At 42.6% G+C, this 19,502-nt stretch overlaps 1 protein-coding gene across 2 annotated transcripts in view; it reads right to left on the minus strand.

The window, feature by feature from the left end:
* The window catches only part of LOC141113183 (probable ATP-dependent RNA helicase DDX60), a 340,633-nt gene that overhangs the window by 154,532 nt on the left and 166,599 nt on the right, over positions 1–19,502 (minus strand). For both annotated transcript variants that reach the window (XM_073606131.1, XM_073606122.1), the window contains exons 19-22: positions 7,517–7,612; positions 6,876–6,991; positions 3,865–3,989; positions 3,666–3,775 (exon numbers count right to left, since the gene is read on the minus strand). In XM_073606131.1, coding sequence (XP_073462232.1) covers positions 3,666–3,775; positions 3,865–3,989; positions 6,876–6,991; positions 7,517–7,612 — 447 coding nt within the window. The remainder of the gene's footprint in view (positions 1–3,665; positions 3,776–3,864; positions 3,990–6,875; positions 6,992–7,516; positions 7,613–19,502) is intronic.

Raw genomic sequence — 19,502 nt, forward strand, 5'->3', positions numbered from 1 at the left:
GTATAGGTTGTACAAACTGTAGTTTTAAATCTCCCTGTCTAACAAAAGACTGAGCAGACACAATGCACTCAGCAATCACCAGTGGGGAACAGGCTGAGTATTGCTCACAAAAATCGGCGGGATCATCTTCAAAAAGCCATACTAGGAATACAACCTGATTCATATTAAAAGGAGGAGTGAAATCATCATGGCCCTCTGGAATACAGGGCAGGGCCAGCTCAGTACAGATCTTGATCAAAGGCTGCACCTCCCCAAACAATATATAACCCTGATCGACCAGGGAGTGAGCCGAACGTATAGTTGCAAACAACTGGTCACTGCTGGTAAATGCATATAAATGTGAACACCAAAAACCACCAATACAAACAGAGTGAACAAACCAAACAGTGATAATAAACCAACCAGCATATGTAGCAAAAGGGAGTAGCAGACTCGTAGTCAAGCCAGGCCAGGGTCATAAATAGGAGATCAGTAGATGGGGGGCCAGGAGTAAACAGACAGGGAACAAGATGTAAGGGATCAGGCTGCAGGGCAAGGACGAAGGGATACAGGAACAGATACAACAGGTTCAGGATACAGGAATCAGGAATCAGGGTTCAGGATCAGGATAACAGGTAAACAGGCTGCAGGTCAGGGCACAAGGACAATACCAGGGAGAGGTGTGTGTGCACTTCCTATCAAAGTCAGGTGATGCCTGATTGCAAAAGGTAATACCTGCTCCAAACTGCCAGGGTCCATCCGCTGGTGGACACCAGTACTGCGGCCCAAAGATAACATAATACCAACAGGGAAAAGCTCTTCTGACAGCTCCAAACTGCCAGGAGACACCTGCTGGTGGACCTCAGTACTGCACGCCAAATGATCGATATTACCAGCGGAGGGAACCTTTGCTGTCACCTCCATTATTTTCTAGCACTGCCTTAACCCTCTTAGGCTTGGAGTTCACCAGAGCTTCACAGGTTGCCACTGGAGTCATCTTCCACTCCTCCATGACGGCATCATGGAGCTGGTGGATGTTAAAGACTTGCGCTCCTCCACCTTCCGTTTGAGGATGCCCCACAAATGCTCAATAGGGTTTTGGGTGTGGAGACATGCTTGGCCACTCCATCACCTTTACCCTCAACTTCTTTAGTAAGGCAGTGGTCGTCTTGAAGGTGAGTTTGGGGTCGTTATCATGTTGGAATACTGCCCTGCGGCCCAGTCTCTGAAGGCAGAGGATCATGCTCTGCCTCAGTATGTCACAGCACATGCTGGCATTCATGGTTCCCTCAATGAACTGTAGCTCCCCAGTTCCGGCAACAGTCATGCAGCCCCAGACCATGACACTCCCACCACCATGCTTGATTGTAGGCAAGACACACTTGTCTTTGTACTCCTCACTTGGTTGCCGGCACACAAGCTTGACACCATCTGATCCACATAAGTTTATCATGGTCTCCTCAGACCACAGGACATGGTTTCCGTAATCCATGTCCTTAGTCTGCTTGTCTTCAGCAAACTGTTTGTTTCTTGTGCATCATCTTTAGAAGAGGCTTCTTTTTGGGACAACAGCCATGCAGATCAATTTGATGCAGTGTGCGGCATATGGTCTAAGCACTGACAGGCTGACCCCCCCACCCCTTCAAGCTCTGCAGCAATGCTGGCAGCACTCATACGTCTATTTCCCAAAGACAACCTCTGGATATGACGCTGAGCACGTGCACTCAACTTCTTTGGTCGACCATGGTGAGGACTGTTCTGAGTGGAACCTGTCCTGTTAAACTGCTGTATGGTCTTGGCCACCATGCTGCAGTTCAGTTTCAGGGTATTGGCAATCTTCTTATAGCCTAGGCCATCTTTATGTAGAGCAACAATTCTTTTTTCAGATCCTCTGAGAGTTCTTTGTCATGAGGTGCCACATTGAACTTCCAGTGACCAGTATGAGAGAGTGAGAGTGATAACCCCAAATTTAACACACCTGCTCCCCATTCACACCTGAGACCTTGTAACACTAAGGAGTCACATGACACCGGGGAGGGAAAATGGCTAATTGGGCCCAATTCAGACATTTTCACTTAGGGGTGTACTCACTTTTATTGCCAGCGGTTTAGACATGAATGGCTGTGTGTTCGGTTATTTTGAGGGGACAACAAATCTACACTGTTATACAAGCCATACACTCACTACTTTACATTGTAGCAAAGTGTAATTAATTCAGTGTTGTCACATGAAAAAATATAATAAAATATTTACAAAAATGTGAAGGGTGTACTCACTTTTGTGAGAAACTGTATATATAGACTGTATACTGTATAGACTGTATATATATATATAATACACCGCCTGAAGTGTATTAGAAACAGCACACCACAGAATGCACTGTAGATATTGGCTACACTGGATGCAGAGTATGTGTGTGTGTGTGTATATGTGTATATATATATATATATATATATATATATATATATATATAGTCAGCCACCAATTGTGCAAGTTCTCCCACTTAAAAAGATGAGAGAGGCCTGTAATTGTCATCATAGGTATACCTCAACTATGAGAGACAAAATGTGGAAACAAATCCAGACAATCACATTGTCTGATTTTTGAAAGAATTTATTTGCAAATTATGGTGGAAAATAAGTATTTGGTCACCTACAAACAAGCAAGGCACCCTGCCTTTGGCCAATTATGGCTATCTTAGCAGAGGGCGTTGTGATTAGCCAAAGCTTGCAGGTCAGGTGCATGCTTTGGCCAATCATCATACAGCAATGCACGGCGTTGCTCGAATTTGCCGCGGATGTCCCATAATGTTCACTCATTCGGTGAACAGACGAACGCCCGATGTTCGAGTTGAACTTATGTTCGACCTGAACATCAAGCACATCCCTACTGACAACATATCTGTACCTTTCTGTCCTATTGATGAACCCCCACCCTTTTTATATTTTGTGTTACAAGCACCACAAGGACAGGACGAGAGGGAAAATCTCCCCAATTGGATCAAAGACAGGGAAATAACCCAACAAAATTGTTTTTGTTCCCTATTGTATTCCAGACTAAAAAAAATAATAAATGCTCAGATACTAATCTATCATAACAGTCTTGCTGTGATTGCTAAATGAAGAAGGCAGAGGCACTTAAACACTTTTGAGAATGAAAATGCTGCTGTAGACTTCCTTCATAAAGGCTTAGGCATTTTTATCACAAGGGGGTTGATTTACAAAAACTGGAGAGTGCAAAATCTGGTACAGCTGTGCATGGTAGCCAATTAGCTTCTAACTCCAGCTTGTTCAAATAAGCGTTGACAAAAAAAAAGTGAAAGCTGATTGGTTTCTAAACAGAGCTACACCAGATTTTGCTCACTCCATTTTTAGTAAATCAACCCCATGATCTCTTCTGGCATTCCAAATGAAATAGTTTGATCTCTGAAATTCTAATTAGGCAGAGATCACAACAAGACTAAATGCACTGGAGGGATCTCAGAGTTGCATGTTTTCCAAGAAAAGTATTTCAACCCTTCAATTATTCTTTATCCACATACAGACAAATACATCACTTGCTATGTATAAGAAAGCAGACTACAAGACAGATATTTTTCTCCAATGATTTCACTTTCATTATTTGATTTACACAACATAAAATAAAAAATATAAACAAAATATATTATCATATAGACTTAGGCTTACTTGTGATATTGTTAATGCAGCACATGGATGGTAATGATGAAAGTTAATTTCATCACCTTTCACAGAACACACAAATTTTTCCAAGTCATTGTATCTCCTGTCATGCAGAACTAAAATGCAAAAGAGAAAAAAGCAGCCACGAAATACCATAAATATTAAAATAAGGCAAAAAGTGGCTAATTTACAGACTGGTACTTACCTAGTCGAACTCGGCAGGATCTCCTTTCTGCTTTTAATGCTTTCTTTTTAGCTGCTTTTGGCCGCAATTTGTGTTCCTCTGCTTCATCATGTAGTGCCCAGTATTTTTTGACAGACTGTAGCCACCTTGAAAATGCAGTTTATAAAAAACAGCCATCAATTAAAGTACGTTAAAAGTGTTCAACATTCCTTAGGCCTGAAAGTGTCTGACGGTTGAGGGATCTGTAGCTGAACTTCCTGTTTCTGTTCTCACAGAACCATCACAATGGTATTAGCTACCTCTTAAGCACCATAAAGGGAAACAATAACAAGCATTGCTCCAGAAGCTCAATTTTCTCCCTGTTTTCCCACAGTCCAGATCTTTTCCTCCCAATGGAACACCATTCTACCATAGACATGTACACATCTCCCAGTGCTTGGCCTTGTTCTTTTTCACCCCTCCAATTCCCAAATTGTCCCTATTATTATTATTATTATTATTATTATTATACTGGATTAATATAGCACCAACAGTTTGCACAGTGCTTACAATATAAAGGAGACAGTACAATGACAATACAGTTCAATACAGAAGGACTAGGAGGACCCTGCTTGCTTTACAATCTAAAAGGGAGGAGGAGGTGGTACAAAAAGGTAATAGCTGTGGGGGATGAGCTTATGGAGGTGGTCAATGTACAGTTTTTATGTATAGGCAGGGTGGGCTTCTCTGAATAAATGAGTTTTCATGGTCGCCTAAAGACAGACAGGGTGGGAGATAACTGGTCCTGGAGGCGAGCATGGGAGGAAGTGATGAGGATGCTAGAGGTTTAGGAAGGAGCAAAGTGGACAATTTAGGTGATATGTCAAGATACGGTTGGTAATGTGGATGAAGGTAGTGTTATGGAAGGCTTTGTATGTTGTTGTATTTTGTTGTATTTTATATGTTAGGCTAGTGCCGGGGTTCTTAACTTACATCCATGGACCCCTTAGTGGTCCATGGATGGGTTTCAGTGGGTCCGTGAGGGTCAGATAAAAAATAACATTTACATTCACTAAACATCCCTCCCTCTTGTCCCAGTCAATGGAAATTCAATAAAACACACTCTGCCATTGCTTATAGCGCAGACTCTAAATCTGTATTATTGTTCTCTTCACAACTTCCATCTTGTGCCTCATTTTCTAGTAGTAGTAATAGTAGACTTGAGTAGAATTAAAATCGTTTTGTTTAATTTGTACAAGATTATTGTATTTCATTTCTGTAATGAGAGGACATTACTTTTTGCATGAGTTTTTTGATTGTTTACTTTATGCAAGCTTTGTGTATGTGATATTCTGTATATGTGAGGCAATCAAATTTCAATAAAATAAAGTACATATATTCATTGAATGCAACGTTTAGTTTATATGAATAATTCTGGGGAGAGGGTTCATAGATTTCATCAGATTCTTAAAGGGGTCTGTGACTCAAAAAAGGTTAAGAACCACTAGGATAGTGGAAGTCAGTGCAGGGCAGAGTGGGGCAGCAGCCACAGATCGGTTAGTAAGGTGTATGAGTCTAGCAGCAGCATTCACAGAATTGCAGCTGCACAGCTGCATAGTTGTATGTTTGTCTGGGGAGTTTCCAAAACAATTCCTGAACACTAGCAAGGCTGCTTAGTAACTATGAGATTATGGGCTTTAGAGAACTGTAACTGTGTAATTACAATTAAGACTATTAAAATGTGGTGTGTGTATAGCCAATGTGAGACAGTTAGTGACTTGTTTGCTATATAAAGGCCAGAGAGATATACTTCTTGCAGCTTAGCTCCCATCATGATTGACAAGCAATGGTTCCCTTTGAAATGTACTCATAGATATAGAAGGAGCAAATCAGCATTTGGTAAATACTGTAAATGATTGAACCTTTACATCATAAAGGCCCCATTTGGCCCAACATTTACAGTTAGGGTAGACATAGGGTAGAAAAGCTGTATTATTGCTTGTGTCAACAGGCTTTTGTTCACTTTAAACAAGTTTTGCATTTCCATACAAGCCTATGGATGCACAAATCCTGCTTAAAGGAGTACCTTCAAATGCACCTGCCAATGAATTTTAAATAGGTTTAGAACCATCTAAAACTGACGTTAAACTGATGCATCTTCACAGGCCAAAAGCCTGGCCCATACATAAAATAAAGACAAGTAATACATGTGTACATCTTTGCTCAAATTGCACACAGATAGAAATGTGGAAAGAATAATGACTAATGTTTAGTTAAGTGTCGGTTTTCCAACACATCAAGAAATCTCTTTGTGGTATCAAGGGTTCCTACATAGACTGACTATCACAAGTAACATCTTCTCATCATTGCTTTTCTTAATTTTGTATGGCCACCTTTACTTAAAGTGTTATTGAACCCAAAAACAAAAATGTAATATATTGCAACTTACTAATTCTTAAATATGGTGGCTACATTAATTTTCCTTTTTTAGGCTTTTTTTACCTTTATTTTTAACTGGTGCTCCTGCCAGTAACACACTTCTTGTCTTGTGGTGTCTTTATTCTAGAACATTAGAGACACCCTTGGACAGCAGTATTGTCATTCTGTGGAGAGGGTACTGTTTGATGCACTAGCAGATATAGATGGACTTGACTAACAAATAAAGCCGAACTCCAGCTAAAACTTTATAAGCAGTTACAACAAACAGTTTTTTCTCTTTTGGGATAAAAGTTTCACATATATGAAAAAAACTGACCATTTTAGCACACCTTTTAGTGGTAAATGGTTTGACTCAACTCTCTAACTGCCACTTTTGCTAGACAGCTTAGTCTGTTAAAGGAGAATGAAAAATAACAGATTTACTAGTCAGATCACAAGGTGAAAATTAAGTAAAAAAGCTTAAAAAAGGAAAACAATCCAGCCACGCATTTAAGAACTGGTATGCTGTAATATTTTACATTTTTGGTTTTGGTTTGGGTTTAATAAACAGTTCAAGCAGCTTATTGTCAGGACAACAGAATGTAAAGACTAAAATAAATATAGTTAACATTTACTCAGTTAGGTGTTCTGGATTGCTAATTGTTGCAGATAATGCCAGGAATGGACAACGAACCATCGCCAATATGTGTTCCCAGACTTCTGCTCCAATCTCTCCTCCCAAACAATGCACCTGGAATAAAAAAATATATTTGCATATTTCCAATTAAGCAAAGACTTTATTGGTATCACAGTTGTCAGGTTATTTCTACATTGTTATTTTTGTTAAACGCATGCTTTTTTATAATAAATCTTTACAGTGCTCCAACAACATGCAATATGCCTGTACATACAGTAGAAATGGTGTCCTCGATCCCCACTGTAGGCGTCTACTGTCCCAGCAGCCCCTACTAGAACTCCCATTAAACTGACCACAAAAGATTCTGCTACTGGACCTTGGTAGTGGTATTTTCAATGCAGGAAGGTTGGTGCAGATGATTCAAACATAGAAGAGGTGTGCATGCAAAGCAGGGGTTAGATTTATATAAAGGAGTGTTAGTGTTAGGATCACAGGTCTAGTGTGATGTTGGAGTAGTCATTGCTCTCTGTGCAAAAAGCACTATACCGATCTACCAGTGCTGATCATCTGACACTGAAATATATAACTCTGATGCTCCAGCAATCTTTACACCCAGTACAGTGGTATAGTACAACGTACCTCATCAAATATCATATACTTGATTCTATTCACCCATGCCTGTCGATGTGGAGATAATAGAAGGATTTCCAAACACTGTGGCACTGTTACTAACACCTGAAAAAAAAATCCATATTATATAGAGTCACAGACGAGTGAAGGCAGAAAAAAGATCAAGTGCCTCATTTTTGTATTAATATTTTATAGTTCATAAGAATGCCGGCAGATTACGTGTTTTCTGGATTGCCACACTCTATGCATATGCCCCATTTTCTGTGTTGAGAAGCCCTGTTCTTCCTCTTCCCCAAGCCACCCCACTTGACATTCCTGCATATCATGATGGATGGCTCTGGCACAGGGGTGGACTGACAACTCATGGGACCCCTGGGCAATAAGAGATCATGGGGCCCCCTGTGTCCCTGACCACACTTAAGCTACACCCACACAAAGCCCCACCTACATATTACAGCTCAGCTGCATAGAGGGGGCATTTAAATATTTACTGTAGCATAGCCTGAATAGTAGTTCCCAGCTTCTTTTTGTAGACAGAAGGGGAGAGGGAGGAGATTTAGGAATAGAAGGGAGAGGGGAGTAATAGAGAGAGGGGGGAGAGTGAGAGAGAGGGGGGGTATGGTGAGTGAGAGAGGGAGGGTGAACGAGAGAGGGTATGAGAGAGAGAGAGAGAGAGAGAGAGAGGGATGGTGAGAGAGAGAGGGGTAGTGAGAGAAAGAGGGATGGTGAAAGAGAGAGGGAAGGTGAGGGAGTGAGAGAGGGTGAGAAAAGAAAGTGAGAGTGGGTGAGGGGGGTGAGAGAGAAGAGGGAGAGAGAGATGAAGGGTGAAAGAGAGGTGGTGAAAGAAAGATAAAATGAGGGTAGTGAAATATAGAGGGGGTGAGAAAGAAGGGGGGAGAAGAAGGGAGAGAGAGGGAGGGTGAGAGAGAGGAGGTGAGAGAAAGGATGAAAGAGAAAGAGGGGGTAAGCGAGAGAAAGGGTGAGAGAGAGGGGTTTAGAGAGAAGGGTGAGAGAGAGGGGGGTTAGAGAGAAGGGTGAGAGAGAGGGGGGTTAGAGAGAAGGGTGAGAGAGGGGGGTTAGAGAGAAGGGTGAAAGAGGGGGGTTAGAGAGAAGGGTGAGAGAGGGGGGTTAGAGAGGGGAGGGTGAGAGAGAGGCGGGTTAGATAGAAGGGGTGAGAGATAGGAGGATGAGAGAGAGAGGGAAGGGGGTGTGAGAGAGGGGGATGAGAGAGAGGGGGAGGGTGAGAGAGAGAGAGAGGGTGATAGAGAGGGAAGGAGAAAGAGGGAGGGCGAGAGAGGGGGTGAAAGAAAGAGGGGGTGAGACAGAGAGAGGGGGTGAGAGTGAGAGGGAAGGGGTGAAACCGGGAGAGAGAGGGGGTGACAGAGAGAGGGGAGTGAAAGAGAGAGAGAGAGGAGTTGAAGAGAGAGGAGGGGTGAGAGAGAGAGGAGGGGTGAAAGAGAGGGGGCTGAGAAAGAGAGGAATGGTGGGGGGGAGATGTGGTCACTGCCCGGGTTCCTGAATGGTCAGTCTGTTCCTGGATATCTGTTCTCTGAGTGCTATTCCCTATAAATAACATTGCTATCTGTACACTGTACACATCTGTGTACAGATGTCAGTGTTATATACAGGAACTAGCACTCAGTGTACAAATATCAGTGATATATATAGGGAATAACACTCACTAGGTGCTATTCCCTATTTATAACACTGATCTCTGTACAGGGTGCTGGTACCTATGACACTGATATCTGTACTACACTAAGTGCTATTCCCTATATAAAACACTGATATCTGTACACAAAGTGGCACTCAGTGTACCGATATCAGTGTGCACTCAGTATATATAGAAAACAGGGTTATTAGATATAGGGGTAAGGACAGGGAATAGCACCCGGTGAATAGGCACTGGGCAGAAACACTCAGCCTGGCTGGTATCGATTAAAACGTAGTGATATACTAAACTACTGAGCTGGCCATCACACACTAACCTGCTGCTGTGCTGCACATAGGTTACTACCAGCTCCGAGACCAGTCTGCTCTGCAGGAGCACTCTCCAGCTCACCTCCAGCTCAGCACCGGCTGTCACACATGGTGGGGAAGTGGATTGTGGGCCCTCAGCTAAATTCCCCAGGGGAAGAGGCGGCCGGAGTGGCTGCCACTCCAATCACCTCTGGGATGCTCTCATCCCAGCCAGCACATCTGCTGGCTCTCTCCCAGCGCTGCATCAACCGCCGGCAGGGATGGGTAGGAGGGGCGGACTGAGCCTCTCATGGGGCCCCCTACTGACCCCGGGCCCTCAGGCAGTGCCTGAATGGTCAGCCCTCCCCTGCTCTGGCATTATCATTGTAATCGAAAGCTGAGCTCTCATCAGCCAGTCACAAGATTAGTTGTGGTGAAAAAAATCGATCAAAATCTTAAAAAGAAAAAAATTATATATACAGTGTGTGTGTGTATGTATATGTATGTATGTACATTTTTGTAAATATTTTATTCTATCTTTTCATGTGGCAACACTGAAGAAATTAAACTTTGCTACAATGTAAAGTAGTGAGCTTGTATAACAGTGTAAATTTGCTGTCCCCTCAATATAACTCAACACTCAACCATTAGTGTCTAAATCACAACAAAGGTGGGTACATCCCTAAGTAAAAATGTCCAAATTGGGCCCAATTAGCCATTTTCCCTCTCCGGTGTCTCGTTAGTGTTACAAGGTCTCAGGTGTGAATGGGGAACAGGTGTGTTAAATTTGGTTTTATTGCTCTCACTCTCTCATACTGGTCACTGGAAGTTCAAAATGGAACCTCATGGCAAAGAACTCTGAAGATGGCCTGGGCTATAAGAAGATTGCCAAGACCCTGAATCTGAGCTGCAGCATAGTGGCCAAGAACATACAGCAGTTTAACAGGACAGGTTCCACTCAGAACTGGCCTCGCCATGGTTGAGCAAAGAATTTGAGTGCACGCGCTCAGCGTCATATATAGAGGTTGTCTTTGGGAAATAGATGTATGAGTACTGCCAGCATTGCTGCAGAGGTTGAAGGGGTGGGGGGTCAGCCTGTCAGTACTCAGACCATACGCCGCACACTGCATCAAATTGGTCTGCATAGCTGTCATCCCAGAAGGAAGCCTCTTCTAAAGATGATGAACAATAAAGCCCACAAACAGTTTGCTGAAGACAAGCAGACTAAGGACATGGATTACTGGAACCATGTCCCGTGGTCTGATGAGACCAACATAAACTTATTTGGTTCAGATGGTGTCAAGTGTGTATGGTGGCAACCAGGTGAGGAGTACAAAGACAAGTGTGTCTTGCCTACAATCAAGCATGGTGGTGGGTGTGTCATGTTCTGGGGCTGCATGAGTGCTGCCGGAACTGGGGAGCTACAGTTCATTGAGGGAACCATGAATGTCAACATGTACTGTGACATACTGAAGCAGAGCATGATCCCCTCCCTATGGAGACTGGGCCACAAGGCAGTATTCCAACATGATAACGACCCCAAACACACCTCCAAACAACCACTGCTTTTGTTGTCTGACAGGCTAAGCATGTCTCCAGACCTAAACCCTATTGAGCATCTGTGGGGCATCCTCAAACAGGAGGTGGAGGAGCACAAGGTCTCTAACATCCACCAGCTCCGTGATGTCCTTATGGCGGCGTGGAAGATGACTCCAGTGGCAACTTGTGAAGCTCTGGTGAACTCCATGCCCAAGATGGCTAAGGCAGTGCTGGAAAATAATGGTGGTCACACAAAATATTGGCACTTTCGTGGAAATTTGGATATTTTCATTTAGGGTGTACTCACTTTTGTTGCCAGCGGTTTAGACATTAATGGCTGTGTTGAGTTATTTTGAGGGGACAGCAAATTTACACTGTTATACAAGCTGTACAGTCACTACTTTACATTGTAGCAAAGTGTAATTTCTTCAGTGTTGTCACATGAAAAGATATAACAAAATATTTGCAAAAATGTGAGGGGTGTACTCACTTTTGTGAGATACTGTATATACATATAAAAAATGCTGGTTTAGATTACCATGTTTTTCTCTTCATAAGACGCACCTGACTATAAGACGCACCGAGGAAAATAAGAAAAAAAATATTCTGAACCAAATGGTGTACTAAAATATTGACCAGTGCCCATGAAATGCAGCCTGACCCGTGCCAATGAAATGCAGCCTTACCAGTCCCATAAATGCAGCCTTACCAATCCCATGAAGGTAGCCTTACCAGTGCCAAAGAAATGCAGCCTTATCAGTCCCATAAATGCAGCTTTACCAGTCCCATAAATGCAGCCTGGCATCACATCATCACATCCGCCTGACAGAAGACAGAGCAGCCTGACCCGCCACTGCGGCCGTACTTCATTTGGGCTGTTCTGCCTTCTGTCTGAGTGACAGGCCCAGTGGGAGATTTCCCAGTGCTCGCGGGGGGCTTGGCATATCTGTCCTCTGCTCTCCTGCCTCCCTTCTCCGGGTAACATGGCGGCGTTGGAGGGAGGGGGGTGCGGTGCCAGGTGTATATTTGCTCCATAAGATGCAAAGACATTTCCCCCCATATTTTGGGGGGAAAAAAGTGCGTCTTATGGAGCGAAAAATATGGTAATTACCTTTTAAAGTAGGGAACACTAGTGTTGTTTAAATGTTACAAAGAATTTAACAGAATATGTAAAAAGGAAATAAAGGATGCAAAAATTCAAAACGAATGACAGATTGCAAAAGATAGTAGGACAAGCCCCAAAAAATTCTTCAAATATATTAATAGTAAAAAGGCCAGGTCTGAGCATGTAGGCCCTTTACAAAATAATCTAGAGTGGGTGACTGGGGACAAAGAGAAGGCAAATTTATTAAATACTTTCTTCAGCTCTGTGTATACAAAAGAGCATGGGGGAGCTCATGTCCATAATGGGGTTGGAAGTGACACAGCCCCGAATGATCCACAATGGCTCAAAAGTGATATGGTCCAGAAATATTTAGACAGAATAAAGGTGGATAAAGCACCTGGACCTGATGGCATCCACCCACGGATCCTAAAAGAATTGAGCTCTGTAATTTCAAAGCCATTGTATATAATTGTTAGGGACTCATTAATGACGGGAATAGTACCACTGGATTGGCGCAGGGCGAACGCGGTGCCTATATTTAAAAAGGGATCAAAGTCTTTACCAAGTAACTATAGACCTGTTAGTTTAACTTTTATAGTCGGGAAGATACTGGAGCATTTAATAAAAGACCACATAGACGAGTTCTTGCTGGAAAAAAACTTTTTAAGCAACAGACAGCATGGATTCATGAAAGACAGAAGTTATCAGAAATCTGATTTCTTTTTATGAAGAGGTAAGTAAAACCTTGGACAGAGGGGTGGCTGTGGACGTGGTATACTTGGATTTTGCAAAAGCGTTTGACACAGTTCCCCACACGCGGCTCATGTGTAAGGTAAAGTCTACAGGCTTGGAAATATCAGTTTGTAAATGGATAGAAAACTGGCTAAAAGACAGAATTCAGAGAGTAGTGGTTAATGATTCTTACTCTGAATGGTCTAAGGTTATCAGTGGTGTACCCCAAGATTCAGTGCTGGGACCCTTACTTTTTAATATCTTTATAAATGATATTGGGTCTGGGATCGAAAGTAAAATTTCTGTCTTTGCAGATGACACCAAGCTATGCAGTGGAATAACGTCCTTACAGGATGTCTCCAATTTACAAGCCGACCTCAATGCACTGTCTAATTGGGCGACTATGTGGCAGATGAGGTTTAATGTTGAGAAATATAAAGTTATGCACTTGGGGGCTAAGAATATGCATGCATCATACATACTAGGGGGAGTACAACTGGGGGAATCTGTGGTGGAGAAGGATCTGGGGGTTTTGGTAGATCATAAGCTCAATAATAGCATGCAATGCCAAGCTGCGGTTTCCAAAGCGAGCAAAGTCCTTTCTTGTATTAAGAGAGATATGGACTCCAGAGAGAGAGATATAATTTTGCCCCTGTTCAAATCATTAGTAAGACCTCTTTTGGAAAATGCAGTTCAGTTTTGGGCAAAAAAGGATATCAGGGAACTGGAGAACGTGCAGAGAAGGGCAACCAAACTGATAAGAGGCATGGAGGAGCTTAGCTATGAGGAAAGATTAGAGGAACTGAATTTATTCACTCTTGAGAAGAGGAGAATAAGGGGGGATATGATCAACATGTTCAAATATATAAGGGGTCCATATAGTGAACTTGGTGTTGAGTTATTCTCTTTACGGTCAACCCAGAGGACACGGGGGCACTCTTTACGTCTAGAGGAAAAGAGATTTCATCTCCAAATACGCAAAGGTTTCTTCACAGTAAGAGCTGTTAAAAGGTGGAATAGACTCCCTCTAGAGGTGGTTCTGGCCAGCTCAGTAGATTGCTTTAAGAAAGGCCTGGATACTTTCCTAAATGTACATAATATAACTGGGTACTGACATTTATAGGTAAAGTTGATCCAGGGAAAATCCGATTGCCTCTTGGAGGATCAGGAAGGAACTTTTTCCCCCGCTGTAGCAAATTGGAGCATGCTCTGCTGGGGTTTTTTGCCTTCTTCTGGATCAACTGAGGGTATAAAATTGGGTATATTGGATTGTACGATATTTTTTATTTTATTTATTTTTATTTATTTATTTATTTATTTATTGTTTTTAAGGTTGAACTGGATGGACTTTGTGTCTTTTTTCAACCTGATTAACTATGTAACTATTTACATGAAAATTACATTTTTATTATCTTCTCAGCCACCCCTTGTGACACTTGCAGTCTTGTGGGGCGGCCCAGAACTGTGATTCACAGTGGCTTTTTCTTCCTCTTGTTACCCACCCCATGGACAGTCTTGCAGGGTGGCTTTAGAGATGTGATTGACAATGGAGCACTTCCTATTTTCAAAAAAGCGCTTCAGGAGTGCCACATGGGGCAGCTGACAAAAAGGAAAAGCTGCTGTCAATCACTGTTCTGGACAACCTCAAAAGTCTACAGGAAAGTCTACAGGAATATCTACAGGGTGAGGCACCCGAGAAGATAATAAAGAATTTCTTTTTCACATAAGAGAAAATATGAATAATTGCCTCACCTCCAATATAAATTTTGGCACCACATCCCTAAAGTATACAATATACAAAAAATTGAGGGAACTAAGATTTTCAAGGTGCAAAAGGGTGACACAAAATTTATGTAAAAATTTCACATTTTCACATCACAAGTTGATAAAAACATGTTTGTAAAAAGAGTTTACATTCAAGGTACTGAAACAATCTTTACATAGTGCGACCTCAGGATTTATTTCTCAACATGTTTCACCACTTGCCGTGGCTTCTTCAGGAGAGTAGTATCTATCAGGCACTGAGAAGACAATACAGTAAATTACAAGATAAACATTAAAGGGACAATCAAGAAATCAATATAAATACAAAGCAAAAAATGATACCACACATCCAATCTGCCAATGCAATACTTTAAGCCCAATATGGGATCTATTTACCTGTATGCAGGTCTTTCAAAAAACTGAATAGCGAATTGAATATAAACTCAAGTAATTACGCTACTTAAATCGGGAAGCAAACCCAACCAGAGGATCAGCTGATGACCACAGAAAGTAAGTAAAATCGCATTTTTAACTGATGAAAGAGGTCCTAGAATGTGAGTGGAGAAAGGAATAAAGTACATTTTATTTTAGACTTTATTGTAATCTTTAATTTCATTCTCTTAATTCTTTGTTTCATTTTTTATTTTTTATTTATTCTATTTTCTAGAACAAGAAAGGGGGGGTAGAGGAATCTGTACCTGTAATAAAGGACTGGCTTAAAACCAAAAGAGTCCAGATTGCTTGGCTGCATTGATTCGTGTTTTTTCCAAAACGAAGCCCCAAAAGAAAGAGGGGGGGGAAGGACAACAAAAAACCTGAAACCAACAGCAAGATTTCAGTCAGAAGACCCTCAACCAAAGCAAGAGTTCCTCAAAGATTAGTCTAGGCTTTCCTCAAAATAGCATAAAATACCTGGGTTAGAGGATATGTGAAGAAAATGACATCCTCCTCCTCTCAAGCTGGATCTCTATTAAACCACCACCAGAGTGTTTAAATACCCTCCACCTCTCCAAATTTGGCACCAAAAAAACGGCGCTCTGTTTGACCAGTCTCCCTCTTGGGCCATTGCACACCAGCCACGGTGCTTGCTGGTGGTGCTGTGATGCAGCGATGGTATATACTCATTCTTTGGAATATACATACTTTTTGGTATATGGTTACATCAGCTATACCCTTTATGTCCCCATACCATCTGACGCTGCACCTCTGTACTATGCCGCCTCAGCTCCCGTGGGGGAGTTGTGTCCTCGGCTGACTCTGCACCGGCTGCCCCGCATTGCTTTTACCGTCTGGTTGGGTATATTTACCGCATCCGCTCCTGACGAGTGGGACAACCCACGAAACGCGTCGAGCTATTTGATGCTACAGTCATACTCTATATGGACTGCTACTGATTTACTTACAACCATCCTACTCTATGATTTGTTTGTATACTTTTTGATGAATGTAGACATACCATGTGGATGCATGCACCAGAACCAGGATTATTGCCAATGATACTATTATGGTTACTACTTTGATTTATTGCTATGCATGTACTTTTCTACACAATATGTTCAGGCCCTGTGCACGCTCATTGTACATTACATATGACGAATTATGTGTTTTAATGTTGTCTAAATAAAATCTTTATACTGCTTTTTTACCTCCACTATCCATCTGCTTCATTTAAAGTTCCAACTCCCTATTTATTTTGATTCGATTTCGGGATGGAGGCACCTGAGGGTGCTTCATTTAAAGTCCCAAAACCCCCTTTCTATATACAAAAAAAACGGCGCCAGAACCTAGGGGAGGGGCGGACGCTGCAGGGGTATCTACCAATAGGCAGTAAAACCATAAGAGACACTTCTGGCTAAATCAGGAAGAAAAATACATCAATCAAATCAGTACAGTCAATGGTGCTAGGCACACAGGAAGTGACACTAGGTGGCGCACTGGAAGTGACAAAGCAACAACTCTGGGACTGTCAGCAATGATGTAAATGACCAAAAAAGGCCAAGGACACATCTAAATTGAAATGTATAAAAACTATTGGTAAAAGAGGAAGTGTAACCGGGAAAGATGGAAAAATAACTGCTACCTTTTGTGTTTACAAAGTTCACACAAATGTTAAGGAAAGATGCAATTGGCGCCAGCCAGTGGAAACAAACTTACCACTGGGAATGGCGCCCTGGGCGTCCGTATGGCCATCAATCCTTGTAGGTGCCTCCTTAATTCGAAAAACATAATTCAAATTCTAGGACTCTTGGGAAGAAAAAAAAAAAATTTTGTTTTTCTCCCTTTCTTCCATTTCTATTAGTATATTCAAAAATAGTTGATAGATAAAATCTGCATAATTGATCCAGAAATCCCAATGGTCAAAAATAAAGTGAAGGCAGTTCAGATGGGGTGTACATAAAAGCCTGATACAGGAACCCAACACATGTCAAATAACAATAGAGGCCAAAAATGATCCCTTCAAGGAGCAACTGAAAAAATGGCCATACAGATCCCTAGAGGAAAGGCCTGAAGCTTATGGATTCATTGAGCCCGGGGGGGGGGTGGCAGCCAAGGAATGGATCCACCTCGTCTCCTTCTGCAAGAGAATTCTGTCCACGTCTCCCCCCCCTCTCATGAATAGGCAGGAATTCCAGGGCAAAAAATGTCATCTTTGTTAGATCAAATGAATGGTATCAACCCATGTGTCGACTAATGGCTGTTTCCATCTTTTTCTTTTGGACGAGGGACACATGGTCCCTAATCCTGTGGAAGAAGGGTCTCTTAGTTTTCCCTATATAAAAGGCCTTACAAGTGCACCTCATATAGTAGACCACCCCAATAGATTGACAATTAACAAAAAAATTGGGTTGATATACAGTCCCATCTGGAAGGGTTATCTCCTCTGAGTCTAGTATATAGCTGCAGAAATCGCACCTGCCACACGGGGCAGTGCCTTTCCGAATATCTCTTGCAGATCTCTGTGTCAAATGGCTATGGACCAATTGATCCTTTAAGGACCTAGTTCTTCTATAGGTAATGGAGGGGATTGGTTTGACATATTTAGAGATTACTTTGTCATTGGATAATAGAGGCCAATATTTCTGGATGATTTCACTGACTTTTTTGTGCTGTTAGCGGGATCAGCCCAGATACCTGCTAGCACCTGCGTTTTGCCCCTCCGCCCGGCCCAGCCCACCCAAGTGCAGTATCGATCGATCACTGTCACTTACAAAACACTAAACGCATAACTGCAGCGTTCGCAGAGTCAGGCCTGATCCCTGTGATCGCTAACAGTTTTTTTGGTAGCATTTTGGTGAATTGGCAAGCACCAGCCCCAAGCAGCGTGAGGTTAGCGCTAGTACCTCTAACACCCACGCACGCACCGTACACCTCCCTTAGTGGTATAGTATCTAAACGGATCAATATCTGATCCGATCAGATCTATACTAGCGTCCCCAGCAGTTTAGGGTTCCCAAAAACGCAGTGTTAGCGGATCAGCCCAGATACCAGCTAGCACCTGCGTTTTGCCCCTCCGCCCGGCCCAGCCCAGCCCAGCCCACCCAAGTGCAGTATCGATCGATCACTGTCACTTACAAAACACTAAACGCATAACTGCAGCGTTCGCAGAGTCAGGCCTGATCCCTGCGATCGCTAACAGTTTTTTTGGTAGCGTTTTGGTGAACTGGCAAGCACCAGCGGCCTAGTACACCCCGGTCGTAGCTAACCAGCATTGCAGTAACACTTGGTAGCGTGGCGAGTCGCATAAGTGCAGTTCAAGCTGGTGAGGTGGCAAGCACAAGTAGTGTCCCGCTGCCACCAAGAAGAAGACAAACACAGGCCCATCGTGCCCATAGTGCCCTTCCTGCTGCATTCGCCAATCCTAATTGGGAACTCACCACTTCTGCAGCACCTGTACTTCCCCCATTCCCATCCCCAACCAAATGTAGTCAGCTGCGTGAGAGGCATTTTTATGTCCTCCCGAGTACCCCTACCTGACGAACCCCCCCAAAAAAGATGTCGTGTCTGCAGCAAGCGCGGATATAGGCGTGACACCCGCTATTATTGTCCCTCCTGTCCTGACAATCCTGGTCTGTGCATTGGTGAATGTTTTGAACGCTACCATACACTAGTTGAGTATTAGCGTAGGGTACAGCATTGCACAGACTAGGCACACTTTCACAGGGTCTCCCAAGATGCCATTGCATTTTAAGAGACCGGAACCTGGAACCGGTTACCATTATAAAAGTTACAGTTACAAAAAAAAGTGTTAAAAAAAACCACAAAAAAAATATAAGATAAAAAAAAATAGTTGTCGTTTCATTGTTCTCTCTCTCTCTATTCTCTCTCTATTGTTCTGCTCTTTTTTTACTGTATTCTATTCTGCAATGTTTTATTGTTATTATGTTTTATCATGTTTGCTTTTCAGGTATGCAATTTTTTTATACTTTACTGTTTACTGTGTTTTATTGTTAACCATTTTTTTGTCTTCAGGTACGCAATTCACGACTTTGAGTGGTTATACCAGAATGATGCCTGCAGGTTTAGGTATCATCTTGGTATCATTCTTTTCAGCCAGCGGTCGGCTTTCATATAAAAGCAATCCTAGCAGCTAATTAGCCTCTAGACTGCTTTTACAAGCAGTGGGAGGGAATGCCCCCCCATGCCCCCCCCACCGTCTCCCGTGTTTTTCTCTGGCTCTCCTGTCTCAACAGGGAACCTGAGAATGCAGCCGGTGATTCAGCCAGCTGACCATAGAGCAGATCAGAGACCAGAGTGGCTCTAAACACCTCTATGGCCTAAGAAACCGGAAGCTACGAGCATTTCATGATTTCGCCGGATGTAAACAGCACCATTGGGAAATTGGGAAAGCATTTTATCACACCAATCTTGGTGTGGTCAGATGCTTTGAGGGCAGAG

This window comes from Aquarana catesbeiana, linkage group LG01, assembly GCF_042186555.1.
Source record: "Aquarana catesbeiana isolate 2022-GZ linkage group LG01, ASM4218655v1, whole genome shotgun sequence".
NCBI lineage: Eukaryota > Metazoa > Chordata > Amphibia > Anura > Ranidae > Aquarana > Aquarana catesbeiana.